The following is a 26,700-nucleotide window of genomic DNA, read 5'->3' as shown; positions in this document are numbered from 1 at the left end:
GGGAGCGGTGCCGGTGGACGCGCTGTCCGCCCCCGAAGCCGCAGGGCTGGGGCGGTTTGGGTTGTTTTTCTAAATAAAAACCTGCAAATGAACGTCTCGGCGCTGTGACCCTGCGCGGGGGCGGACACGTGCGGCGCGCTCCCCTCTGCGCATGCGCGCGCGCGCCGCACCCAGCACGCTGCCCACGTGATCCGCCTCCCGGAGCTGCGCCTGCGCAATGGGGCGTCGTGACGTACTGCCCGCGCGCCCGCGGCGGAAGGGCGGGGGGAACGGGCGGGGGCGGAACAGGACCGGGCGGCGCGGGGAGCGCGGAGCCCCAGCCTGGTCCGGTCCGGTTTCCGGCTCGGAATGCGCCGCAGCGCCTGGGAACATGGCCCGGCGGAGCCCGCCGCGCAACGGTGTCGGCGGCCACGGTACGGGCTGGGCCGGGCCTGGCGGGCGAGCGGGAGGGGGGCGCCGGGTCCTCTGAGGCAGCTGGGGGCTGGAGCGCCCCCTGCGGGCACGGCGGCGCCCCCTAGCGGCGGGGCGGGGCTCGGCGCTGCGCTCGGAGCCGCCAGGTGGGGACGGGCCCGGGGGGTCCCGGGGGCCCGAACCCTCCGCTCAGGCTCAACCCCCCCGCGGCTGTGGAACCCCCTCGGGCCCTCCCGGCCTCCCCCTCCAGGCCGCGGGGAGCAGCCGCGGCTGCACTTTGGCCGCTGCCCGGCTCGAGGCCCTTGAGCTCTGCGGGCTTCGCTTCTCCCGGCCGCCCACCGCGGCATAACCGGGGCTGGCCCGGCCTTGCTGTGCTCGGGGGCTCGGCAACGAGAGCCCTTCCGGGCGCTGGAGGGGATACAGACCCTCTGGCCGGTGCAGTGGCACTTTGTGCTGGGACACTTGGCGTTGGGTGCGATGAGCCCCCGCGCTCTGATCTTGTTTCTCCTTCGAAGTGCAACTTCGCCTGCGAGTCGAGGTTTTGTGAGCGCACAGAAAAGCCTTTGAAATACCTAATTTTGTATTACTTGCAGCTACTGTTTGCTGTACTTTCGAACAAGGTAAATGTTGGGGTGTTTGCCAGTAAATCTCAGAAGAGGAGCCAGCAAGACCTGCCCCTTCCTTCATGCTACTCTTGAAGTTCTTGAGTCTCTCCTTCCCAGGGCTCCAGGAGGTGCCAGCAGGTGTCTGTGTGTTGCAGGGGTAGGAACAGCCAGTGGACTGGAGCTGGTTTCTGCTCCTGTACACACACGTCTGCTTGCACAAGGGGCAGGAAAGGAAATAAAAGGAAGTTGTGGTCACTGGGTGAGCCTTTGGTGTAACATTACCAGGAACTCCATGTTTGGAAGGGAGTTGGAAGTTTGTCCTAGGCTGTTGCATCTCGTTTTCATCTCAAAAGTGTTTGTAAAGGGTACTTTGAGAAGGGATGGCATCCGCCTCTTGGCCTACTCAGTGTCCATGTGTCTGAGCAGCTGCCATCCCATTCCAGCACCTTGAAAAGCAGCACTTCCAGCTCGGCGTCACGCAGCGTCCCAGGAGCAGGGAGGGGACACCGGAGGTGCCACGTGGGCAGGGGACGCGCTCCCCCAGCCGCTGCTGGGAGGGTGGGGCCTTGAGGCTGTTTCTCCATCCGGATCCTTTGAATTCCTCCCACCCCAAATCCTATTCGGACGCATCCCTTATCAAGTAAATCCCGTTTGGATCCCAGGGGTAGCTGGATTTGTTGGAAAAGCCTTTACCTAAAGGTGGTGTTTGTGGCCTCATCCCGCACTCCAGCCCTGTGGCTGCTCCGCAAAGTCTCCATAGTGGAAACTCCTCCGGTGTGGGGTATCGGGTGCTGCTCAGCTGCCTCTTTCCTTCCTTGTGTGAGGCAGAGGTGACAAATACTGCGATGCAGTGTGAAATAGTGTCTCTTGGCAACTCCTCGGGAAGCGTTCCGGTCTCCTGTAAGTGCGTTTAACCCGTCTGAAACCAGAGCACTGTGTGCTCTGAGTGTTATTCCCTTCCCACCTGCCTTGGGGTTCAGGCACTCCACAAAACAGAGATATTTGTTCAATACTGTGACCTGCATGTGTACTAACAGCTGGCAAGATTGTGTTTGTTGGGAGAGAAGTCCGTACGTTTGTGATTCGTTAACTCCGGTGTAATTATGTCCTTTCTTGTGGCTGTTGCTGTCGGTGAAAATGCTCAGACTTCTCCCTGGGACGGCCGCGTCCCAGAGCCGCTCTCAGCCTGGGAGCTGGTGGGAACAGCGAGTCCTGCTCTGGTGAGACACTTGACACCTGAGCTGGCAGCTGCGTCAGAGAGTAAACCAGTTGCAGGACGAGGGCTCTGAATGGTGCTGGCCGGAGCCTGAGCTGGGGGTGGGAACTGGGGGCTGCAGGAGCAGTGGGGGTGGGAGGGAAGCGCTGGGGACACCCCGTGAGCCGTGGGGCACCCCGGATGCCGAGCCTGTGGGAATGTGGACAGGCAGCTGGCGGGTGACCCACCAGGGTGGTTCCTGGTCTGTCCTGGTGAGTGTGCACTGACTGTCCCATGTCAGCTGCCTTCTGTGCATGTGGCATCACTGTGACCAGATTCTTCCCCCCTCCCCAGTCTGAGTTGCTGCCCCCCACGTGCTGTCCTTGCCTGTCAGCATGTCTCTTGGTGATTTTCTCACAGACTTTGATTCTAAGAAGAAAAGAAAAGTGGCGGAAATTTATCAGGCTCTGAACAGCGACCCCATTGACGTGGCTGCGCTCCGGCGGATGGCGATCAGCGAGGGGGGGCTCCTGACGGATGAGATTCGCTGCAAAGTGTGGCCGAAGTTGCTGAGTGTCAACACGGACGACCTGCCCCCTCCTCCAGGTACAGACCCGCCTGGATTCGGGTGCTGTGACCAAGGGCTCAGTGATCTCTGTGTGCCAGAGGGAGGGTCGCCAAGGTGGCAGCGTGCCCTCTGACCGGATTGTTCCCCCCCGCGCTGCTGCGCTTCCCCCAAGCTCGTGTGCGATAGGGACTCACGCTGCAGTGTGAACGCTGTAGCTTCATGCACGGTGTTACACATAAGTGCCAGAATTTGGAAATGCACAACTTTCTAAACTTTTACTTGGCTGAAATACTTCTGAGCTGCCTCCTCCAGGCACAGGTGAAGCAGTTTGTGGCATGAAGCACATGGTGTTTGGTCAGAGCAGAAACAGAAAATGACCTTCCTGCTGAGGTACCTGCGTGGGTTTTAAGCCTCAGTAATGCAGGAGCTCCAAGTGCTGTAGCTGTTGCAGTCACTGTCACCAGGACAGGCATTGTTGTTCCATTCAGCAGTGTGCGTCCCCCATCCGTCGGGAGCTGGGTGGTGTTAAGTGGCCAGAGCTGCTGGAAGTTCTGTGTGCCAGCAAATTCTTTTCTTTTCTGTTTGAATGATCTTAGCTACCTGTGGTGGAGTTTTGTTATGAATTATTTCTATTTAATAAGCCATTCTTTGTGGGCTCCACAGCCTATTGTCCTTTGCTGCTGCTGAGTACGCTTTGAATTCCACGTGAAAATTGTAGCGCAAAGATGTTTTCAGAAACACTGGGAGTGGTGTCAGTTTAAGCGTTTTAATGTTTATTTAAAGAAATAACAGTCTCGTTTCCTTGCGCCAACATGCCTTTAGTGTCAGCAAAAGTGAGGGGACAGGGGCTGGTGTGTGACACAGAGAAAGGGTCTGTTTGCTGGGGTTGTGCCTGTGCTGCAGCCACCTCCTCATCCCTGCTTCGGGGTTTCTTTCAGCTCTGCCCGGTGCCTTTGCACGCTCGCTGTGAATCACGTTCCTCTTTCTCTCGGCAGGAAAGGAGCTGCGCGAGGACAATAAAGATTACCAGCAAGTGCTCCTGGACGTGCGGCGATCCCTGCGCCGCTTCCCACCAGGTGAGAGGGGACTGAGGGGATTCTCCTCCCGCTCCGCGCCGTGGGGCAAGTCCTGGCTCACACCTCGCCCGCGGTTGCAGTGGGTGACACTCGTTGTTCTGGACTTCTAGAAAACCTTTTTCTTTTGAGCTCACAGCCACTTCTTCACACAGTGGAGCTGTTTTGCCGCTCTCACTTTCCTTCAGCCATGTCACAGGTTTTTGCTGTGGTTATGCTCCCCCCTTCCCTTTGAGCCCCTGTGCTGGCAGCCCTGGACTGTCCACAAGTTTTAGTGCAGAGAGACCCGGATCCTGCGTGTCCTTTGCCTGTTGTGACCAGGGTGGGGTTAGGGCAGATGGAGGCTTGAGAAATGTACCATTTGCTTCCGATTATTTTAGACCATGTTCTGGCTCAGGGGTGTGTCTGGCAGCATCGCCACTGGTTACAACAAATTCTGGTGTAAAACAGGTGTCAATATCAGGTTCATGCACCAATTTTAAGTGAATTCTGAACCTTTAGAAGCAAAATGGTTTTGCAGTTGTTTAGTTCTGATGGGTGGCTGGTGCCTTGTTGTGCTATTTATAAAACATTTAATCCAGCAGCTGTTTAACTCCGGCCGGAATCTGCTTCCCTCTTCTGCTGTGTTTATTTTGCGTAAACAGTTGATTCACTCTGACTCTTCCGAGCGCAGATACCGTGTAAAACCCTCATTCCTGAAGGGCCTGCCTCTACGGATTTTTTTGCCCTTGAATGGCAGCGTCCTGCCTATTTTTAGACACATCAGTGAAGCAGGGGAAAAGGAGAGTTTTGTCATTGCAGTATCTCCTCTGGGACGTTCTGCTTGGCCTTTGGGCATTTTCTCCACTGACAAGGACTGCCAGAACCTGGCTGCAGCTGCGTGGGGCAGGAACAATGTTTTTCCTGTGACATCCTGTCCCTAAACACATGTTGTTAGCAGGGGACTGATACTGAGTTGTGGCGATGGAGGCCTCGCAATCTGATGCAGTTGGCACGGTTTCTGTGAAAATGAGTCCTGTCTGATTTTTTTCTGGAGCCCCTGGGAAATTAAAAATGCTGAAAATGTCCTTAGCAGTGCTGGATGTGCAGCGCAGTTCGCTCTTTGCCGCGCTGTACAAACATCAGCAAACGCTGTTCCCATCCTCCACAGCGACTTCCTCGCAGGTGGGGCCAATGCAGCTCCAAATATTAACCAACCTTAACAACTGGCCGCTTCCCCTGGGCCGTCAGAGTTTTGAGGGGCAGGATTTAGGGCTTGGGATATTTTTTTTTCTGCTGGTTTTGTCTCCCTCCCCTTTGCACCACATCCTTGGAGTCAGGGTTGATAAATGCCCAGGTCCCCTCCTCGCACACCACAGCCACACTCCAGTGGCAGGAGCTGGTGAGTGACACAGCCCATCCCACTGTCACCTGTCCCCGCAGGGATGCCAGATGACCAGAGGGAAGGGCTGCAGGAGGAGCTCATCGATATCATCCTCCACGTCCTCAAGCGCAACCCCCAGCTGCACTACTACCAGGGCTACCACGACATCGTGGTCACCTTCCTGCTGGTGGTGGGGGACAGACTGGCCACGGCGCTGGTGGAAAAGCTCTCCACGCATCATCTCAGGTACCCAGCGGGCTGGGCTGGAGGAGAGGAGCCGCTTGCATGTCCCTAGGCTGTGGGGACACCAGTGCTGGTGGGGGTGACCGGAGAAGCAGAGCCGCAGGTCACAGCTGCCTGTCGTGTCCCTGCCCAGAGGAGACAGCGTGACCACGCGATGGCACATGGCTTTGCAGGGAGCTGTGCTCTGAGGAAGGATTAGTTGAAGGCTGACAATTAAATTGTAGTATCTCTTGAAGGTAAAAAAGCCAACGTGCGTATGTTATTCGTAGTTCTCTGGCCATCTCTGCTGGCAGAGCCTCCAGCCCCTGGGGCCTCACACTCACCTTATGTAGCCCTGCGCAGTTTGGCACATTGCGGGGGTCTGTATAGCTGGTGTCCTGAGCCCCCATGTCAAGTGTCTCTCCTGTTTGTGCGCTGAAATGAGAACAGCCCCTCAGCTGCGGACTGGTTTGGAGGGATTCTCCCTGCTCTCCCAGGCAGGGAGTTAGATTTTGGGTGCTGGAAAGGCTTTATGGTTCACTCATGTGCTGCAGGGAAATAAGACATAGCAGCTGACACCAGCACTTGTCTGGGGCTGGGGCCACCCTGCCAGCAAAGCTTGTTGTTGCAAGGACGTTTATTTACCTCTGGCTGCCTGCCTGGAGGGAGAGCTCACCGATGTGTTTGCTTGACAGAGCTTCTTTTGAATCTTTCCTCAGGGATTTCATGGACCCAACGATGGACAATACCAAGCACATTTTAAATTACCTGATGCCCATCATAGACCAAGTGAACCCTGAGGTGCACGATTTCATGCAGAGGTATGCAGATGTTCCCTCAGAGCCTCCCCACTCTGCCCTGTCAGTCTTGTGTCACTCTTCACGGGGCCATTGGCACCAGCATGTCCCCAGCGCCACAGTGGCTTCCTCAGAGTGAGTCACCAGCCGACGGTGACAGTCCAAAGCCATGTGGCACTCTGCTTCTGAGCAGACCCAGACCTGTGCTGCCCATCTCGAGGGGTTTTCCGTGGTGTCATCGTCACCCTGGTGCTTTACAGTCCATTCTGGAAAGGCTGGGTCTTTGTGGATGGCGTCACACACAGGTGCCACAGCAACTTCCCATGCCCAGTTTTTAGCTGGTGTCACCTTGCCATAGTCTGTTGCTTGTTCTGGGGATAATTCCTGGGTTGTGGAGCCTGGGCAGGTTAACGCATCAGCGGGAAGGGAAGCGAGAGGGTGCTTTCTGCACAAGTGTCTCTGTTGCCTTGTGTGGCCAGGATGTCTTTGGGTACCCAGCTTGGTCACAGACTCCCAGAAGTGAGTGAGCCTTTAGACTGGGAAGGAATCTGAACAGCTAACTGTGCTGCAGGACTGCAGGTGTCCAGCATGCCAGCCGGTGACAGACTACGTCACACATTCAGGTTCTCCTGCAGAGACCATTTGGACTTTTGCCGTGGACCCCGCTGGCCGTGAGACGAGTGGTACTTTGCCCTGGGGTTCAGCGCTGCTTCCCCACTGCTGGCGGTGGCTGCTCTAACTGCCCTTTCTCTCTGCGCAGCGCGGAGGTGGGAACCATCTTTGCTCTCAGCTGGCTCATCACCTGGTTTGGGCACGTTCTGTCCGACTTCAGGCATGTTGTGCGATTATATGACTTCTTCCTGGCTTGCCATCCCCTGATGCCCATTTATTTTGCTGCCGTGGTAGGTACTGGCCAGTGACAAGGGGGTTAACTGAACTGTCGCACAGTGCTGGTGGTTGGGGGCTACAGAGGGGGACTGGCTGTGCTTTCACATGCTGGTCCCACTGCTGGGCACTTGTGCGGGTGTTGGGGAGCCCATCTGGCTGGGGGCCACCCCGCGCCATGTATCCATCTCCCTTTTTCCTGAGGGAGCTCCACACAAACCCCTGCTTGAGGGCAAGTTGTGGAGTCAGGCCCTGCTGAGGTTCTGCCTGCATCTCAGACCTGCCAGCTGCAGCCTCGGCTCAGGAGGCGGGTGGAACTACCCAGGAAGGGGCTTTCCATGGCCTCAGAGTGACAAGGAGTTGTCCCCACGTCCCCGGCTATCCTCAGTGCTCTTGCTCCTCTCTGCAGATCGTGCTGTACCGCGAGCAGGAAGTTCTGGACTGTGAGTGCGACATGGCCTCTGTCCACCACCTCCTGTCCCAAATCCCGCAGGACCTTCCGTATGAGACTCTGATCAGCAGAGCTGGGGACCTTTTTGTCCAGTTTCCCCCGTCCGAACTGGCCCGGGAGGCAGCTCAGCAGCAGGCGGAACGGTGAGTGCGGGGCAGTCTGCCTGCTCCCCATGTCCTTGCAAAGATCTTCCTTCCTGGCGGGAGGCTGGCCCCAAAGGCAAGCTGTGGGCGCTCCTTCACTCCTTTCTTCTCTTGCAGAACTGCGGCTTCCACTTTTAAGGACTTTGAGTTGGCGTCAGTGCAGCAGAGACCAGACACTGTGTTGAGGCAGCGCTTCAGGGAGCGGCTCCGAGGGGAGGAGCGGACAAAATCCATCTTGACAAAGCCAAGGACCAACCGCTTTGTCAAGCTGGCGGTGATGGGGCTGACGGTGGCGCTGGGGGCGGCTGCCCTGGCCGTGGTGAAGAGTGCGCTGGAGTGGGCCCCCAAGTTCGAGCTGCAGATTTTCCCCTGAAGCCAGAGGAAGGGCCGTCCCTGTAACTGCGGCTTCCCCTGGCACGAAGGGCTGATGTTTGCTGAAAGGACGTGTCCAGAAACAACCTGTCTGAAGATTATTTTTTATTCTTGCTGCGTCCTGTGACGCTTTGGGCCTTTGTGACAGAGACTGACGGGAAGCAGCCCAGCAGGATTGTTCCCCGCACCAGTGCTCTCCGTGTTCTCTCCTCCCAGTGCTGGGGTGAGCAGATGGGCGCTGCCGCTGTCTCGTGAGGAACAGGAGTACGGATCAGTTGAGCTCTCCAGGCAAGCACAGGTGACCGTGTAAGTGGAGAGCCATGTGTGGGCTCTGCCGAAATGATCCCGCATTCTCTGTTGGGGTAATTAGTGTGAGTGAGGGCAGATCCTCTGTCTCTGCATCGCTCCCAGCACACACGCCTTGGCATTCAGCTCCACCGGTGCTCTCACCCTTCCACAAGTGTGTAACACTCCCCGGCTCCTTTGCTTCCTCATCTTTGCAGTCTGCCCCAGCCACAGAAGGGCAGGGGGCAGGAGCGGCCCTGGGGGAGCAGAGCTCTTGGGCGCTGGGCTCCATCCTGGGCAGCACCGCAGTCGTATCTCAGATCAGCGTGGTGAGAGACAAGTGTCGCTTGCCCTGCCCGAGGTACGTGCTGTCATGTGCCAGATTGCGTCACCACAAGAGTTAGTGACACTGTAAATGCTAGTTGCAGACTTTTTTTATGGCTCTGGAAACGGGCTCGAATGTGGGGAAAGGCTTTTTCCGCCTTGCAAAACACTTTGCACATGGCAGAAGTCTTTGCGCTTGGAAGTCTGTCTTAAATCTCCCCCACGAAGCCGATCAAACTTCAGTGTTGCCCCTCAGAATAACGCAAGTGAGGGAGTTTCCCAGAAAGGCCCCCCCACCCCCGGCATAGCTCCCATTTCCCTGCCAGTGACAGTCCCAATGCTCCCTCACCCCCAGGCTAAGCAGCAAATCCTTCTGGACAACTCAGTGTCCCACTGAGACAAAGCCAATAGACACTCGATGCCTCTACCTCTCCCCGACCTGCTAAACCTCCCGCAAGTGCCCTTACCCATCCCTACGGCCCCCCTGGCTCCCCCCTGCTGCGTTGTGCCCAAAGCCGCCTGTGCCGTGCCCAGGGGCTGCACACCTGAAAACCGGGTGTTACCTGAAGAGTTACAGATTTCTGGATAGAGAAAACTCGTGCTGTGCAAAGCTCAGCACCCTCCTGTCCCAAACCCCTGCCTGTTGGTTCATAACCATTTCTGGGTAAATTCTGGGCTGCCTTGTGGGCCCTTGGTTTCGAGGGGCTGTGCTGGGCTGGCTGGGGGGGTGCAGAAAGTTGTCACGCCGGACCTGTTTCGGTTCATCTGTGAGCAGAGCAGTTCCCTCTGCAGGCTGAGAGCTGGAGTGGGTGGATCTGCGTTCGCAGAGGCAGGGGTGGTGTGAGCTGGGGGCTGCTTGGGGGTCTCCTCGCCCAGCATGACCCATGGCAGAGCCTGTTTCTGGCCTCCGGCCCCTGGCCGCTGTGGCACGGAGTGCTGGGTGACTTTGCACTTTAAAACTCGTGGTGCAGGAGAGTTCCTGGTGACCCAGGGGTGCTGCCAGGGGACCCCGGACCCCTCTGTGCACTCCCCACTGCCCCGAAGGAGGGGATGGCTGGAGCCCCCCTGGGGAAGCCGCTGTGCTCTCCCTGCTCTCTGGCCATGATGCACTTTAGTTCCTGTGTTGTCCCCAAGGAGAGGAAGGGCCTGGGAGGAGATGGGTGCTCGGGTGCTTCAGTTCCTCTGCACAAAGACTTGTATGTACCCGTGTAAATGCAAATTTGTACAAACCCTATAGCTGTAAAATAAACACTTACTAAACGCGTTTCCTTCCCTGCCCTGTGCCAGTAGGGCATGGTGTGGGGCTGGGGGTGCCAGAGCCGCTCTTGTGGCACCCAGGGCCTGGCGCTGGCACGTCCGCTGCGGTCACCAACCCATGTGGCCTCATGCCCAGCATCCCCGGGGGAAGAGCAGCCAGAGCAGAGCAAAACAGCACTTCCCAGCCTGGTTACCATTCTCCTTCCATCTGCCTTTGGGTCAGCGCCAGGTCCTGCACGTGCTGTGACTCTCCAGGGTGTCCCCCGCTCCACGGTGTCCCCCACCAGCAGGGCTGGAAATAACTTGACCCCCTTTTGCACCCTGGGCCAGGTGTCCGGCTGTGGGAGGAGATCCCAGGCACAGCCAGGGCACGGTGCCCGGCAGCGGGGACACAGCCATCGCCTCTTCCCCTGTGCCGCCTCCAGCAGCCAGGCACACTCTGCTGAGCCATGGTGACACAGCAGCCGCTGTCTCTGGGCTGGGAACGGGCTTCGCTCAGTGACACAAGGCGGCCGCCGTGGTTACTGGATCATCCTGGGGCTGGTTTTAGTTCCCTGGGGCTGCTTCTCTGTGAGCAACTTACTCAGTAGCGCTCAACCCTTCAGGAAGAACAGGCAGGCAGAGGCCTGGGGCTGTGGGGCCCTGGAGCCCTCTTCTTCCTCGGCTGCTCACCAGCACCTCCTGGCACTTACCTGTGCAGCAATTGCTCCCTGTCCTCAGGGAGTGGCTGCCCGCATTGCCCATGCCAGAGAGCAGAGGGTGCCTGTATCGGGAGCTGGACTTGGCCATGGTGGAGCTGTGTGCGGCACGGCAGGAGCGGCCTCTGTCCCGTGCTTCCATCAGGACATACAGCCAGAGCCGCTGGGGTCGGCACACGGGGCTGGGGGTGTGGGGGCTTTGGCCTCACTGGCTCAGGGCTGTCCTGGGGCTGCTCCAGCCCCTTTCTCCCACCCTGGTCCCCGGCTGAGGGGGCAGCTGCCCCACAGCTCCCAGCAGGATGGGCACCCTGTGCCCAAACCTGGCCAGGGTCACTGGAGGAGCTGCCAATGCCACCAGCTCAGCCATGGCGTGGTCATGCTCTGGTCCTGCTGCTGCAAGAGACAGCGCGGGGACATGCCAGTGTGTGCCAGGTTGCTGGGAGACGATGGCAATGGCAGCAGGACCCCCAGCCCACCCTCCTCCACAGCCGTAGCACCCGTGGGGCTGAGCCAGCTCCTGTCCTTGCCCCAGAGTGCACGGACGGGGCACTGGATGCATCCCCACGCAAGGGCCATTGCCTGTTTTGGGGAGTGCCAGGAGAGACCCTGAGAGCTGCCCCACCCTGCAGGGCTCTGTCTCAGCCACTAAGACTCAGCCGGGCCAGCGAGGCCAAGGCCACGTCCTCAGGCTGACCAGAGCATCGCTGCCCTTGTCCCGTGGGGCTGCCACACGGGACGGAGGAAGTGACCCCCCTGCACCCGGGGACCTGCCCGTCCTGGGCCGGATCCAGCCGTGGCATCCCACCCCCCCCACACCGCGCTGGCAGAATCGGGCCCCACATCAGGCCACCCGCAGCCACCCAATCGCCGGCGCTGGGGAAGGAGGGGCGGGGGCGGGGAGGGGGGATGCGGGGCCGCTGCCTTGCGGGGACACAGCGACACGGCCACCACATTGCGGGGGAGAGGGCCACCGCGTCTCTCGGGCCGCCTGCCCAGGGATGGGGCGTTGCCATGGGAGCTGCCCTGCAGCCTGGGGGGGTGTGCGGGGCGGGGGCATGCGGGGTAAATGACACCCCGGAGGAGGGCTGGGGGACCGGGACCCTTTCGATGCCGCTGAACAAAGCCCGGTGCCGGAGAGGCCTCCCCGGACGCGTCCAACCCCCGGGGACATCCCTGTCCCCAGCACCGCCCGGAGCGCAGGGCGGGGGGCGGCGGGACCCGGGGATGCTCCGGGCTCCCTTGTTGCCGTGGCAACAGCTGGGGGGGGGAGGTGACGCAAGCGGCGCGTGGCCCCCCCGGGCCCTCCTGCGGGGCCGGATTAGCGACCCGACCCCCCCGACACGTCGGTTCCCGCGGGCTGAGCCGAGCCGGGGGGCCCCGCCGGGGCTGCGTGTGCACCGAGCGGGAGCCGGCACCGGCACGGGGCACACGCGTGCCCTGCACACGTGTGTGCGCACACACGCCAGGCATCCCCCCCACCGCACACAGACCGTGCACATGGCTACGGCCTGCGCACACGCACACACGGGGGGGCACTCGCGGCAGGTGCTGACACACAAGTAACGAGATGCACGCACACACATGTGCACACACACCCCCCCCCAGCAGTGCGGCTCCCAGGGGACATCCAGCCCGTGCCAGGGGACAATGATGAACCCTCCCCAGGGGACAGGCAGTGAGGAAACCCGTGGGCTAGTGTGGGAGCAGAGTTTTGGGGTGGTAGCCCATGGACCAGGGTGGGAGCTGGATGCTGGCCCCTGGGAACCGCACATTCCCTTAGGGACCCCACATCCCCCTGGGGATGCCCCATCCTGAGGGCAGGAGCGAGATGGCACAGGAGGAGCCAGAGCCATGGACAGCGACCAACACACTTTATTCCATAGTCACAACAGTCAGAATAACCAATAACTGAGCTTTCGCAGAGCCGGCGCTGGCCACGTCGCACCCCCCGGGACGGGACGGGGGCCGGGGCTGCCCCTCCACTAAATCCTATTTCTCCAAGACACCAAATACAGGACCCTTCACTAACACAACACTACAAAGGTGACCCCGAGCGCTGGCGCCCGTCCGCAGGCTGCACCGCGGCCCCGCCAGATCCGGGGACCCCCGGCCTGCTCGGCCGCCGCCGGGGCAGCTTCTTCCTGAGAGAGGTTTGGTTTATTTTTATTATTAATTTATTATTATTATTATTATTCGCTTTGTCTCTAGTGATGACGGGATGTCGCACGCGCACGCACACACGCTCGCACACGCATGCCAGCCAGCGCGGGGCAGCGGGGAGGTGGGGGCGCAGCGGGAGGGGGCCGCACGCTGGGGGGTCTCTAAGCACTACAACCACACGGCACAGAAAATCCACCACTGTCCACAACGGTTCTCCCCCGACAAAGACACCCAGCGAGTCTCGAGGAGGGGGCAGGAGGGGGATGAGAGGGGACAGGAATGAAGCGGATGGTGTTGTGCTTGCGGCCGGGGCAGGGGGCCCCGGCTCTGGCTCTGGTTCGGGTGCTGACCCAGAACCTGCTCCTGAGGAAACATTTCGCCTGACAGTCCATGGAGGGAGCACCCCAGCCTATGGGTGACACAGAGGACCCTGGGCCACCCATGTGCCCTGAGCTGCAGGACTGACAGCACACACATGTGATGCGAGACCCTCACCGTGGCCTCAGGCCCTGCCGGTACTCGGGACTTTGACTTTCCCGGGGATGGGGACGGAGGGCAGGCGGCCGGCAGCCTCAGCAGATTTCCCAAGCGCTCCCAGCCATGGCACAGGGTGGCTGTGCACCCCGAGAAGGCACCGAGGTGCTGGGTGAGATCTGTGCATGTCAGAGAACCCTGGGGCCACGGAACCCCCCAGGAGCCCCAAATCCAGCTCAAGCAGGGGAGGGGGCTTGGGGCGCTCCTGGCACGAGGCTGCCCGCAGGGTGGGAAAGCAGAGTTCCCCCCGGGGTGGCAGTGAGGCAGGAGCAGGCTGCCGGTGTCACGGCTGGCCCGGTGCTTATTTGGCTTTTCCACCTTGGGTGGGGTTGGGTCCAGTGGGGAACGGGCCGGGGGGGGGCAGGGACGGGGACACGCTCTATACAGGGAACATGTGTCTGATGCGTGACACCCGCCTGGCTCCGCAGGCTGGCACCGCACCGGGGCTACTGAAACACGGCGGCTAAGGCAACGCCAACACACACACACGCAGCTACCGCTACACACCAACACATCTACAACCCATGGCTGGCACAGGGAGGTGCCTCGAGGGGACCCTGAGGCCACCCGGGACGGGGCTGGGGGACACCGAGCATCCCTGCGAATGGCCAGGGGACACACCTCTCCCTGCACCACGGTGCCTGTCCCCACGCTGAGCCAAGGCCAATGGCACCTCTGGCAGCGGGGCCAGGCAGGTCCCCCTCTCTGAGCCCCCCGGGGTGCCAGGACCCAGCGGCGGGGAGACCTTCCCCTGGTCACAGCTCTGTCCAGCCCTGCTGCACCGGGCAGGCACAGGGCAACCTGTGACCAGAGGAACCGGCAGCCCCAAAATGGGGACACGGAGCCCCAGGGCGCAGGTGCCCCACTGCCCCTGTCACCCCACTGCCTGGGAAGGCTCAGAGGGGTCCCCACACACCCTGAGCCCCTGGAGAACCAGGGCCACGGGGACCTCAGAGGCTGCTGCAAGCAGCAGTCCCGGCTGAACCCAGTACAGCTCCCTGCCACAGCCACGTCCGCAGGGCTGGCAGCGCGGGGTGGCTGCGGTCGCTGCTGGTCCCCCCAGCACAGCTGTACCCCCGTGCTGCCCCCGCGGCTGCTGCCGCCCGGCACTGCAGCCACGTGCTCCTGGCAGCGGGAGGAGGCAGCTGGGTGCAGGAAGGAGCCGTTAGGAAAAGCAAAGAAAAACCCGGCTGGAGGAGCCGCTGTGACAGGACCTGCCATGCTGGGAAGCTCCTTGGCAGAGCTCTGCCGGGATGTCCCTGCTTCTGGCGGAACCAGGGGCACGGCACGGCGCAGCGTGGAGCAGCACCGTGCCGGAGCATCGCCCACACCACACGCAGCCGTGAGCACTGGCTGTTGCTGCTGCTCCCAGCCCCGCCTGGGTGGTTGCCTAAGGCAGATTTCCCACAGCATCCTTGCCCAGCCTGGCCTTGTCACCCCGGCAGCGTCACCCGCCGCGGTCGCGCATGGTAGGACCCGGCTCTGCCAGCCACAGAGAGCCAGCCCAGAGCAGGTCCCACATGGGCACCGGCTCCAAGGCTAAAGCAGGGGCAGGTTGCTCTGGGAAGGGCTTGTCCACCAGCAGGTTTCGGGGTGGCTCCAGGCATGGGCTTCCCCGGCGGCACGGTGGGCGCTGCACAACCGCCAGGCGAGAGGAACAACACAGCCTCTGCATCCACGTGCGCATCACGTGCGCACAACTTTGCTCTTCCCAAAGTCAGCGGCGGGCAGCGCGCGCCACAGGGAAAGCGCAGGGAAAGAGCCAGCCCCGGGGGACAGCGAACCCCCGAAGCTGGGGACCCCCATGAAACAGGGTGTTGGGCAGGGAGGGCTCCCCATGGCTCTGCCACCCCTAGATGCAGCACAGAAGAGGATCCCTCCCCAAGGGCTGCAACAAGGAAGAGGAAAAAATTGAAGACATGCTTTAAATGCAGCCAAAAAGCAAAGGGAATCGGCCATTCCCAAGGAACGGGGAGGGCGGGACGGGCACCGAGAGCTGGGGCTGACATGGGTGCTACCACTGCCCAGGGCAGCGGCCGGAGCAGCCACGGCTGGGGGGAAAGGGGCTAGGTGCTGACAATAAAAACCCCATTAGACACTCGCATTTCACGGCCAAATAACCGCGGCAGCCAGCCACGTGTCCCGAGGGCCAGACAGACAGACGAGGAGTGGGTGTGTGCCAGGGGGATGGGGTGAGCAGGGAGCTCTGCCTTCCAGCGGCTTCAAGGCAAAATACCTGATTCCTGCATGTAAACAGCTGGTTTCGGGTTTTTTTGTTGGTTTTGTTTTTTTGTTTTGTTTTTTTTTTCTGTTTTTTATGACCTGATTGTGGAAAAAAAAAAGAAGAGCGTTACCTGCAGAGCACGGGACTCAGTAGGTAAAGACCAAGTCTGAGATGCTGGACATGAGCCAGTCCCCCGCTATCATCTCCGTCACCTCGGGCGTGCAATAGTCCGGGAACTCGAAGTGCGAGGAGCTTCCCCGCGGGAACAGGTCGTGGTCCTTGTCGAAGACGGACCAGTCCAGGGCAGCGCAGGCGGCGCTGGCAGGAGCCCGCGCGGGCAGAACCCCCAGCAGCTCTTCCTCCAGCTCCTCATCAGAGGAGCTGAAGGAGGAGGGAGGGGACCTGGCCGACATGGGAGAGGGAGACCCGCTCTCTGGGGAGCTCCCCGGCTCGGGGCAGGTGACGGCAGGGAGTGGGGGCACGGGGGGCTCCTCAGTGCCACGCTCCTCAGTGGGTGCCGCATGCCAGGTGGTGGTGCCGGGCGCCATGGGGCTGTCCTCAGCCGGCACCTCCAGCGCGGGCTCCTGGGGGGTGTCGGGGCTGGCGGGCGGCTTAGCGGGCTGCCTGCGGCCAGCGGAGACACGGCCCAGCACCGAGGGTTTGATCTTCACCGGGAGCCGCGGGCGGGCCGTGCCGGTGCCCACCTTGCCCTTTTTCCGGGGCCGGTACTTGTAGTCGGGGTAGTCGGCCATGTGCTTGAGGCGCAGGCGCTCGGCCTCCTTGACAAAGGGGATCTTCTCAGAGTCGTGGAGGAGCTGCCAGCGCCGGCCCAGGCGTTTGGAGATCTCGGCGTTGTGCATGTCGGGCCACTGGTCCATGATCTTGCGCCGCTCGTGCTGTGACCACACCATGAAGGCGTTCATGGGCCGCTTGATGTGCCCACTCGGCGTCTTGCACCAGGCAGGCTCGGTGTCACGGGTGGGCAGCGAGGCACAGGGCTCCCGCCGAGCCTCTGTGCCCCGGCCCCGTGTGCCGCGCTGCACCATGCCGGGTCCCGGGACCCCCCCGCCGCCGCCGCCGCCTCCTCCTCCTCGTCCTCCTCCCCGCCCGCCGCCGCCGCCTCCCCGCCCGCCGCTACGCGCCGCGCCGCGCCGCCCCCATTGTGCCGAGCGGGCGGCGGCGGGGCGGGGCGCAGGGGGCCGCGCCGGGGACCGGGAGCGCACGGCGGGGGCGGCTCCGCCGGGGCGGCGGCCGCTGCGATGCTCCGGGCCGGCCCGGCGGTCTCCGGTTCGGGGATGCTCAACAGCGGTCCGGTCCGGGGGCGCTCCGGGACGCTCCGCGCCGGCTCGGGGATGCTCGGAGCTGTTCGGCACCGGCTCGGGGACGTTCCGCGCCGGTCTGGGGACGCTCTGGGGTGCTCCGCACCGACCCGGGGATGTTCAGCACGGGCACGCTCCGCACCGGCCGGGTGATGTTCTGTACCGGTGCGAGGATGCTCCGCACCGCCTGGAGAGGCTTCCCCGGACGAGTCGGCGGATGCTCCGGTCGGGTGCGGTGCGAGGACTCTGCGGCGGGTCGGGGGTGCGCGGGGGCGGTGCGGGCAGCCCGGGAGCCGCACGCCCCCCGGTGCCGTTCTTATAGCCGCCACCGCCCCGCCCCCGGTAAACACCGCCGTGCCGGTTCTGTCAATGGGAGGCACCGCCCCCCCCCCGGCCCATTGGCCATGGGCCGGGGGGGAATATCCGTCTCCGCCAATGGGAGACGCCCGGAGAGGGGTTGCTGGAGAGAATGGCAGGGCGGCACGCCCCGGTACCCCCGGTACCGCCGCCACGGCACCCCGGGAGCTCCCGGTGCCCTCACCGGAGCAGCACAGCATCCCCAGTAACCTTCACAGGAGCATCCCAGTACCCCGGGTGGTCACTCTGGTATCTCCCCGTGTCCTCCCGTACCCACCCGGGGATGCTCCACTACTGCCGGTATGCGCTGCGCCCCCGGTCTGAGCACCCCGGTGGCCCCGGTGTCCCCTACACCCTCAAGTGGGCACCCCCAGGAGTCCCCACACCCCTCACGGCCCCCTGGAAGCAGCACCCCGAGCCGGGCACGGCTCTGCTGACCGGGACCCTGAACATCGCCCGGGACCCAGAGTATCCCCTGGGACCAGAGCATCCCCCGGGACGCTGCTCACGGCCCCCGCCTCTGCCGGTCCACCGGGCTCTCGGGGTGCCCCGCTCCCCCAGACAGCCCAGGCCCGGGACAACCCCCATGCTGCGGTTTGCAGCGCTCGGCCCCCCGCGGCGTGGGAAGGCTGGTGCCACCGTGGACACGTCCCCTCCACCCGCCCCAGCGGCGTCTCCCCGGGGCTCGGCTCCCGGCGGGTCAGAGCGGAGCGGCGGGGAGCGGGGAGAGGAGCTGCCGGGCAGGGAACGCGCTGCCCACGGGGGCCACGCCGCTTTCCTGGTGCCACGCGTGGGGCCTTGAACCCCGCAGCGCGGCACGGCCCAGCCAGGCCCCGCCCTCCCGGACAGACCCCGCCCCCTCCGCGGGGCCGCGGGCAGCACCAATGGCGCGGCGGCGCTGTTACCCCGGAGACCGCGGGCTGCCCGCCAGGGGCCGCGCCCATTGGCTGCCGCGGCGGCGCGCGGGCTCGCCGCAGGGCGCGCACCCATTGGCTGCGCCGCCGCCGCCAGTTGCTGTGGAAACAGGGGCCGGAGCCGCGGCGTGTACCGGGCCCTGCGGCCTGTACCGGGGCCTGCACTCCCGCCGGCCCGGCCCGAGCCCCTGAGCTGTCCCGACAACATCACACAACACCCCCCACAGCGGCTTCCTCATCGAGCTGGGCCTTGCACGGGGCCTGGCAGAGCCGTTCACTCCCCGCGCAGCCGGAGGCGATGCCCAGCACCGGACACCCGCCGCCCAGCTCCCGTATAACCCTGGCACCGGGCACCCGCGCTGCCGCTCCCCCTGATCCACAGGGCTTGACGCCCGGGCCCGCGGGCAGGACGGGCTGAGCGCGTGTTAGCGCGGCAAGACCCACAGCACCGAACCCCGCCGAGCGGCCGTGAGGCGGTTGCCCGGCTGGCCCCGTGCACCGCGGCCGCCATCCCCCGGCCTCCCTCCCGGCCCCTGCGGCTCCGCGAGCGGCCCGTCCCGCGGAGCTGTGCGCTCCGGCCCGGCTCCCGCCCCGGTGGATCCCAGCCCGGTGAGCGCCGCCCCGGCCGGTCCCGTCCCCCTGCCCCCGGGCTCCCGCCGTGCGGCGGAGCCGGCAGGGGGCGCCCCTCCCGCCCCTTCCCGTGCGCGCGGCCCCGCCCGGTCTCCGCACCCGCCCGCTGTCGCCATGGAGACCGGCCCGGGGCCGCGAGACGGGGACGCGGGGTACGGGGGGAGCCCCGGGGGACTCTGGGGTACGGGGGATCCGCGGGGGGCTCCCAATGGGGCAGAGGGGGTGTCCCCATAGGAGAAGTCCCCAGGGGGACGGGGTGGCAGGAGCTCCCCGCGGGGCAGGGGGGTCGGTGAAGCTGGGGTTCACCGAGGGCTCCACAGCCCGGGGGGTGTCTCTGTGCTCTTTGGACTCACAGCAGCCGGTCCGTGGGGATGGGCAGGGCCGCGGGCTCAGCCCACACGTGGGGTGACGCTTGTTCCTTCCAGAGCCTGCGCAGAGATGGATGCACAGGTCCCAAGTGTTGGGGCGCAGTCCAAGGGAACAGTAAGTCTCTTGTTCCTGTGGGGTTTCTGGTACTCACAGCGCTGTGGCTGTAAATACAGTGTCTCTCCAACAGGCCTGGGACTCGCTGCCGGCGCTGGGCACAAAGGGGCACGTGGGAACCCCGGGCGGTTGTGGAGGGGACTCAGATCTGGGGGAGTCAGATCTGGGGGTCGAGGCAGAAAGGTGTCTGCTCACAAACCTCCTCTGACTCCCAACCTGTTCTGTGCTGCCCTCGTGCTGAGTTTAGGATAACAGCAAACGGCAGAAGCCAGAAGCAGAGGAGAGGAAATCTCCAGCCCACAAGGTGACTTTGCCACCGCACACCGACGAGGACAAGAAGAAGAAAGGGGAGAAGAACAAGCCAGGTTGGGAGAGATTCCCTTACACACTGCGCTGCTGTCCCTGCCCACCGGTGCTGCTTTCACATTAGTCCAGCTCTTTCTGCTGGGAGATGTTCAGCAAAAGCCACAAAAAGAAAATTACCCAAGGGGAAGTGCTGAGAATAAAGGGGGAGAACTAGAAAAGGCCAGGGAGAGCTTTGTAGGCAGCTCCTGGGCTGTAACTGCAAGCAGCTTCTGCTGGGGCTGCAGGTTTGAATTCAGTCACTCCGTTGTTCTTTTGTGTTTCCCTCAGCCGCATATGACAGGAGACAGTAGATGTGTTAAAGCTGGACTGCAAAATAAACACACTCCTCTATTTTGTTTTACCAGTTTCATTTACACTGAGTAAAAAACCACACTTGGCTTTGGAGACATCATCATCCCAAGAGAAATACACAAATTTTGCTGACAAGAAATTAGCGCTTAGGAAGGCTGAATTAGCTAAAGCCTTGGAAGAGATCGAAATGACCACGGTATGTGTGAGAAACATCCAGAGCTGGGATGTAGGTAGCAAATCTATACAGTTACCCTGGCGGCCTTTATGGAAGAAATTCTAGCAGTCTGACTCACGCTTGCAAAATGGCATGTGTTTATTTATTAATACGCTGGAGGTGGTTATGCTGCTCTGCTTAGTGCTGGTGAAATCCAACCTTGATATTGTTGGAATTAAGAGAAACCAAGAGAGATTCCAGGCTGTAGCTGTAGGAGGGATGAGATTTAGGAAGCATGACCTGTTGGAAAAGACTGTCGGTATCAGATTTTCTCAGTGTGGCAAAGAGAAGGTTGAGGTGGAGGACGTGGCTGCAGATTTTTGGCAGGTGAAAGGTGGTTATAAAAGAGACGGGGATCCTGCAGCTGGCAGTGAGGACGGTGGGCACAGGAATGAGCTGTGTGGGAAAGTCAGAGCATCTTGGCTGAGGTTTGTTGTGTGATGCCAGGATGGTCAGGGCCTTATTGGTGCTGTTACCCTGCAACAGGAATGCCCTGGGGATGGCAGATGATGGTAACAAAACTTGGGGCAGGTAGGACTGGTGCATTCTCCAACACTTTAATCCACAAATTCCTGTAGCATCTGATCGATCTGAAGAAAAATACCATCGAGGAGCTGAAGCAGCGTGGTGCCCACCTGGCAGAGACCAACTGCCATCTGATGAGGTACATCCAGCACACTGACGACAGCACTGCCAAGCAAGCCAGGGTCCTGCTGCAGGAGTATGAAGCATTTCAGGTGAGGCTTTAGGGCTGACCAACAGACCCAGTTCAGCAGAATATGGAATTTCCCATTAGTTGTTAGGACTAGAGAAGGGTCACACACTGTCCGGTCCCCTCCCCTGCACCGTGTGTGACTGGAGTGTCCCCAGTCCTGGGGGAGCTCTCTGATGCCCAAAGGTCCTGCAAGATGCTCGTTTTGTGCCTGTGTTTTAAAGCCACGAGAGCACCCTGGCTGTAACTGTCCCAAGCACCAGTAATCACTCCTGTAACACCCCAGACCCTTCCCCCCGTACTGTCCTTGGCTGCAACTGGCTCCTGCAGCACTGCTCTTCTCCCCAGAGCAGCTCCAGTGCACGAGCTGGCAGCAGCCACAGCAACAGGTTCCTCTGTGCTGCTAATGCAAGCGCCAGCACGTAAGCTGGTCAGGGATGGAGCAGGAGGACGGTTCAGAGCTCTGTGGGATGAAGAGTGACTGGATTTCTCCCTATGCAGAGCGTGCAGGCAATGGTGCAGACCCTCAATCAGAACCGGCTGGATACAGCAAGGGCAGAGCTCCAGGAAACAGAAAAAACATTGGAAAAGAACCTGGGAGGTGAGTTTCTCACACCACTATGAAATGCAGTCTGTGCACCATGTTATCTTTGCTTTCCGTCTTATTAGGTTAAAGACACTGTGTTGATCTTATAAATGTCAACCAATTCAGTTTCTGAAAATGAATCCTGTTTGCAATATGGGATGATCTTTCCATCAGCCTGTCGGGAGGGGCTGAGCCCTGTGACAGTGGCAGCGTGCTCTAGAGGAGGGAAGTGCCCCCCCCTCGGCAGCTCTTTGCACTGTCCCCTCAGGTCAGGATCTGCTCAGGGGTCTGACTTGCATTGGCCATTCCTGCTCCCCACCAGGTGTGTAATCTCTGCTCAGGCAGACACAGGACAGACCCGTCAGCTTAGGGAAGAAGCAAAGCTCTGGAATCCCTGTGTTGAGAGTTTCTCTTTTGACTTTCAATCAGAGCTACAGCAGCAGCTGGAGGAAGCCACAGCAAAGGTTCAGGTTCTCCAGGAGGAGCTCAGCACCCTGCGCCCCTACATCAATGGGCACTATCCAGAAGAAGATATCAAGATCGTCTTTCTGCAGCATAGCATCGAGAACCTGAAGAAGCAACAGCAGGTGCTGAGACCTCTCCTTCCCTGCTGCGTTCCCAGGGAGGAAGGTGAGGGCAGGGAGGAAGGAACACAATGGTTGTCTTGCCTAACGCTCCTGTTGTTTCTGTGCGCTGCTTCCCGCTGTCCTCAGGTGGAGACAGAAAAGACAGAAAAAATGGTGGAGGCCGTGTTGGAAGAATTGCAAGCAAAGGCACAGGCGGAACAAGAGGCAATCCTGCAGAAAGTCGTGGAGGTTTGTGAACATCCCAGCAAGTGAGATCAGTTTCTGGGAGCTGGGAGACACAGCTGGGGCTGCCACATGTTGCTCATTGGTAATAGCACAGTGCAGCAGTCACCCCAAATGACAGAGCATCGCTGCTGCCCTCCCGTGCCATCCTGGGGCTGCTTGTCAGGCTGGGAGGGGACATGAGAAATTATTCTGAGCTGCTGCTGTAGTCTCATGAGTTGAAATATTCTCAGACTCGCTCCTGAGAGTTTGCCACGTGGAGGTGAGTGCATTGTGACCCAACATTCACCCTGTTTTTACGGTCCCTGTTTTATTACATTATTTAGATAGCTGCTTCGCTAATTGGCTGTGACACCGCTGTGGCAGTGCACATGCGTTTGTAATAAATTCATGAGGAAATTAAACTATATGCGGCACTAGCGAACAGGGACTGCTGTCGTTCTTCCCAAAATAGGAGGAACTCCTGTTGCCCTGTTCCTGCTTGCGTGACGTGCTTAGCCCTCTTCCTGGGTCAGCAGCTTGAGAGCACTAAGAAAATATTAATTACTGACTCAATTTACAGCCTGCTCTGGTGCAGAACTGCTGTGCCCTTTTACAGGTGATTTTGTAAGGACGGGTGATATAAGTAACCCAAGCGATATTAATAAACTTTCCCTGGGAAACTGAACTGGATCTCTTGAGTTCCTCAATCTCATTCCACAATCAGCATGATGTGATCTCAGGAACAGTTTCTTTCGAGAGACAGAACCCAAACCTCATTTGAGCAGAAATTATTTCCTCAAAGAGTGACGTGTCTGGACACAGCCAGCGTTGGCACCCGGCAGTCGTGGGGTTTCCTGCTGGTGGTTACTGGGGATTTTCTTCAGCTGGTTTTCTTCTCTTCACCCGTGCAGGAGATGTTGCTGCACCACGATGGCCTGAAGCAGATGATGGTAAACAACTACATTCTGCAACGTGAAATACTGAGGCAGAGGGAGGTGAGCGAGCTGGGGAAGAGCCGGCGCAGTGCGGCAGAGCCGGCCATCCTGAGCCCTTGCCCGTCCTCAGGACTTTTTTGCCTTAGTGGGGTATTTTGCCTTCCTTTTCCACGGGAGTCAGTGGGCACTTGGGACATCCTGAGGACGAGCCGTCCAGCAGGTATTTCAGGGAGCCTGTTAGAGGATTCCTTGTACAAGGGATGTTTTCTAGCTCTGCTGTTTGCGAAATCTCTAAAAAAAAACCCAAAACACTCCTGCTTCTCTTGCAAAGTAAAGAACTCTTGGAAATTTTATTCATTCAGGCTAATAAAGACCTGGAAAAGGAGATTGGCGAGCTGAAGATAAGTATCCAGACACTGCGCCAGAGTGCAAGAGACCCAAGAGAGATGATCTTTGCTGACGTTCTTCTCCGCAGACCGAAGTAAGGCTGGTCGGTGGGCACACGCAGCCCTTTTCTGTGGCCTTGGCTTGCAGAGCCTTTGGCACTGAGTGCTAATAACCTCACCCCGTCATTTCCACAGACGTCACTGTTAAACCTACACTCAGCCTGGGGAATAACCTCACAGTTACGTTGGGTTCTGCTTGGGAAGACACTGCGGGTCTCATAGTATTGCCTAAGAGCAGCTGGGAACAAGGAGCATTCCTGGCGAGGCAGGTCTTGCCCACCTGGTTGTGTGAAATGGCAGCAGTGCACTGGGGGAACAAAGATGGGCAGCTATTTCACCTAATATGTAAAAAAAATGTGTCAATGGCATTGGCTGGCAGAAAAACGGCAAAACTTTATGATCTTTCTCCCTGCTCCTCCCCTGCCCCAGTTCTCTGGTAGCGAATCACATCCAGAGCGCAGGTTGTGGGTAATCCCCGCTCCCACTTGCCAGCGTGCGCTCTGCTGGTACTGGAGGTAAGAATTACACAGCGCAAGGCGAATCCTTACTTAGCGTGGACAGGGAGAAGGCCCTGCCAGCTCGGTGACAGAACACCGGGCTCTCCTCGCAGGGACAGACCCGGCAGGGCCAGCTCTGCAGGCTGACGCTCAGCAGCACCCAGCTGTGACAGGCTGTTTTCCAACAGACCCACAACAGGCTGAGGCCATAATGCTGCCCATTGTCCTGCAGCAGCGAGGACAAATCACAGATGATTCAGAGCTGCTGAGGTACCTCAGGTTCCTGTGCTGCCCGCTGACCAGGGGTACAAACCTGAGAAAAAATGGGTCAAAGATGTTTGAATCTTGAGTATGCTGGCACCCGAAACCCGTAGTTGTGCACAGAACAGTGTGCATATGCACTTTTATTTACAGCAGCTGCCTATACAAATTGTTCTTGGCACAGATGTCTGTTAATGGAATCATTCCTTTCCGGTGCGTCCCATTGCTGCAGGTGCGGGCCAGCCCCCAGCTCCCCTGCACTTCACATGCCCACGGGGGTTATTTTGCATGAAAATATCACCCCTTGGGATGAGCAGATGCTCTCCCAGCAAACCAGTGGTGGTGCGGGCAACAACAGGGGCCAGATCTCCCGCTCCAGGCCTGGGGTTTTAGCTGGAAGCCGGTACAGCTGCAGCGCTGCGGAGGCACGAGGCGAAGCAGGAGGAAAACCTGGAACGTGTCAGGAGACCACGGGAGGGGGGCGAGTGATGGATTAGTGCAACTTAGGGTTTTTTTCCGATAACAACAAAAAAATGATAAAAACAGGGAATTAATTAGGCTCGACATCTGGTGGGGCTGGGATTACTGAGGGTGGCTGGGAGGAGAGTTAAAAATAGCAGGAAGGCCCAAGTGGAAAGTTTCTGTAACATCACAAGTCAGGCATTTGGTGCTTACCCGCGCTGACAGGCGGGAGCCTGTGCCAGGCCCGCTCGCCATCCCTCGGCCCTTTCCCACTGACCTCCCTGCAACTTTTCACACGACTTCACCGGCCCTGCTTTTTTTTCTAATTAACCCTTTGGTTCCTGACACCGGATTTGCTTCCTGAAGGAGCAAAAATCAGACCCTATCTGTGCTCAGCCTGGAAGCGTAAGGGTGCGCGGGAGCGCAGGGCTCTTGCTGACCCTCCTTGGGTCCTTTGTGAGCCCAGAGGAGCTGTGACCCCTGCATATCTGTTCCCATCTGCATTTCAGTTTTCTCTCTTTAAAAACCCTCTGGCTTCCAGGGGCCCCGGCTGGATTTCAGCAGCAGCTTCAAGCCCCGTGCTGGGGACACTCTGGATGCACAGTTTGTCCTGGGCTCAGACGGAGATGGATGAGAGCAGCCCTGAGCAAGCCCAGCTTGCTGTGCTTGTCCTGTCTCTGCGAGAAAGCAGATGTACCTGGCTGCTCCGACGGGCTTTCTCCGCTTCTGTTTGTCTTGCGGGGTTGACAGTGAGGGGCAGCTGGTTTAACTCCTCTCTGTCTCAGAGCCCCAGGGTTACATCTGGCTCTGCCTGGCGGGGAAGGCCGGTGAGCACCAAGCCTGTCTCGCAGTCACAAGCCCAGTCTCAGAAAGGGCGGTGGAGCAGGGCTGGGGTTCAGACCTGATTTGTAGGCAGAGTGTTTAGCGGCCAGGGCAGACCATAAAGGCTCAGCTGAAAAGCAAAATAGTGTTGGGGTGAGCTGGAGGTTGGGCTGGGATCTGGTTCCTGCTGAACAGGGGCTGTGCACAACAACCCTCGGCTGCTTTTCAAGGGGTTTTGCCCCTGATCCCACAGCTTTGTCCTGTGTCCCCAAGCCAGCCTCTGGGCCCTCCCCACGGGCCCTGGGACACAAAGGCAGCAGCACAGCGAACACAAGGCTCACTTCCCCCCACCCCCACCCCGGGTGGGCTGCACAGAGCACCTGAGCAGTCACCCACCTCCCGCCCTGGCCATGCAGGAGCTGCTTCTCCTCCTCCTCGCGCCAAAGCAGCTGAAGTACAGCGGTTTATTCCTGCTCTTTTCTTTGCCTGTCCTAAGTCCCCTCTCTCGCTCAGGTGCACGCCCGATGCTGAGGTGGTCCTCAGCCTCCCCGCCGAGGAGGAGCCGCTCAGTGGATGCTCAGCCCCTTGCCCAGTACGCAGCACGGCGGGGCTCAGATGAGGTGCTGAGGAAGAGCTGCTTTCCCATCACCACTTCTCCATCCCAGCCCGCCTTGGGGACTTGCAGATGCGGTTATGTGGTGCAATAAAGGTGTTACTGTCATTCCTGGCTCGCTCACTGGCTGCAGTCGCTTGGATGGAGCACGGGGTGAGCCCTATGACCACAGCACCCGGGGAGGACCACCAGCCCTCCCGCAGCTGTGGCCTGACTGTTGTGGTAATGCCAGAGGGTTTGAAGCCAAAAGGAGCCTCTCTGTCGCTGTGCTGTGACTGTGAAGGGTGTCCTGGAACTGGCCCTGGTGCCCTGAGGTCCTAGCAGCGCATCCCAGTGTGGGTCAGACTGGTGCCCACACAGGGCCGGTGCTCAGGGGGTTTGGTACAGCACCAGCGGTGCCTGCACTGCTCCAGCGCAACCAACCAGTTCAAATG

The 26,700-nt window shown here is 60.3% G+C and overlaps 3 protein-coding genes across 6 annotated transcripts; 2 read left to right on the top strand and 1 right to left on the bottom strand.

Moving 5' to 3' along the window:
- The first annotated feature begins 266 nt into the window (after positions 1-266).
- On the top strand, positions 267-9,958 carry TBC1D20 (TBC1 domain family member 20). Of its 3 annotated transcripts, none has more exons than XM_082065509.1 (8): positions 267-413; positions 2,632-2,817; positions 3,775-3,855; positions 5,275-5,461; positions 6,157-6,258; positions 6,995-7,136; positions 7,529-7,713; positions 7,831-9,958. In XM_082065509.1, exons 1-8 carry the CDS (start codon positions 371-373, stop codon positions 8,084-8,086), a joined length of 1,182 nt encoding a protein of 393 aa, XP_081921635.1. In that variant the 5' UTR covers positions 267-370; the 3' UTR covers positions 8,087-9,958. The 3 variants fall into 3 exon arrangements, with proteins under 3 accessions (XP_081921635.1, XP_081921634.1, XP_081921636.1); XM_082065508.1 differs by lacking the exon at positions 267-413 and adding an exon at positions 1,402-1,916; XM_082065510.1 differs by lacking the exon at positions 267-413 and adding an exon at positions 2,371-2,483.
- A 5,755-nt stretch (positions 9,959-15,713) lies between these two features.
- Positions 15,714-16,613, bottom strand: SOX12 (SRY-box transcription factor 12; the record flags this gene model as incomplete). Its single annotated transcript, XM_082065546.1, has 1 exon — positions 15,714-16,613. One exon carries the CDS (start codon positions 16,611-16,613, stop codon positions 15,714-15,716), a length of 900 nt encoding a protein of 299 aa, XP_081921672.1.
- Positions 16,614-18,887: 2,274 nt separating this feature from the next.
- LOC309446084 (uncharacterized protein C20orf96) lies at positions 18,888-26,346 on the top strand. Of its 2 annotated transcripts, XM_082065495.1 has the most exons (11): positions 18,888-18,939; positions 19,213-19,270; positions 19,518-19,635; positions 19,981-20,123; positions 20,720-20,878; positions 21,355-21,454; positions 21,869-22,026; positions 22,153-22,254; positions 23,142-23,225; positions 23,528-23,646; positions 26,167-26,346. In XM_082065495.1, the coding sequence occupies exons 1-11, from the start codon at positions 18,902-18,904 to the stop codon at positions 26,270-26,272; spliced, it is 1,185 nt and encodes a 394-aa protein (XP_081921621.1). In that variant the 5' UTR covers positions 18,888-18,901; the 3' UTR covers positions 26,273-26,346. The 2 variants fall into 2 exon arrangements, with proteins under 2 accessions (XP_081921621.1, XP_081921620.1); XM_082065494.1 differs by having other exon boundaries at positions 21,869-22,254.
- The last annotated feature ends 354 nt before the right edge of the window (positions 26,347-26,700 follow it).

The sequence above is a fragment of the Streptopelia decaocto genome (genome assembly GCF_964273445.1).
Source record: "Streptopelia decaocto genome assembly, chromosome: 14".
NCBI classification, from domain to species: Eukaryota; Metazoa; Chordata; class Aves; order Columbiformes; family Columbidae; genus Streptopelia; species Streptopelia decaocto.
Note: the sequence above shows the minus strand (reverse complement) of the source record. Positions and strands in the feature narration are given on the sequence as shown.

Coding starts and splice junctions, on each gene's coding strand:
- TBC1D20 (XM_082065508.1), top strand. CDS start 1,862: ATGCAGTGTGAAATAGTGTCTCTTGGCAACTCCTCGGGAAGCGTTCCG. Junction 3,856..5,274: donor CCTGCGCCGCTTCCCACCAG/GTGAGAGGGGAC, acceptor CTGTCCCCGCAG/GGATGCCAGATGACCAGAGG. Junction 5,462..6,156: donor CTCTCCACGCATCATCTCAG/GTACCCAGCGGG, acceptor ATCTTTCCTCAG/GGATTTCATGGACCCAACGA.
- LOC309446084 (XM_082065494.1), top strand. CDS start 18,902: ATGGAGACCGGCCCGGGGCCGCGAGACGGGGACGCGGG. Junction 19,636..19,980: donor AGGGGAGAAGAACAAGCCAG/GTTGGGAGAGAT, acceptor TTGTTTTACCAG/TTTCATTTACACTGAGTAAA. Junction 22,255..23,141: donor TCCTGCAGAAAGTCGTGGAG/GTTTGTGAACAT, acceptor TCACCCGTGCAG/GAGATGTTGCTGCACCACGA.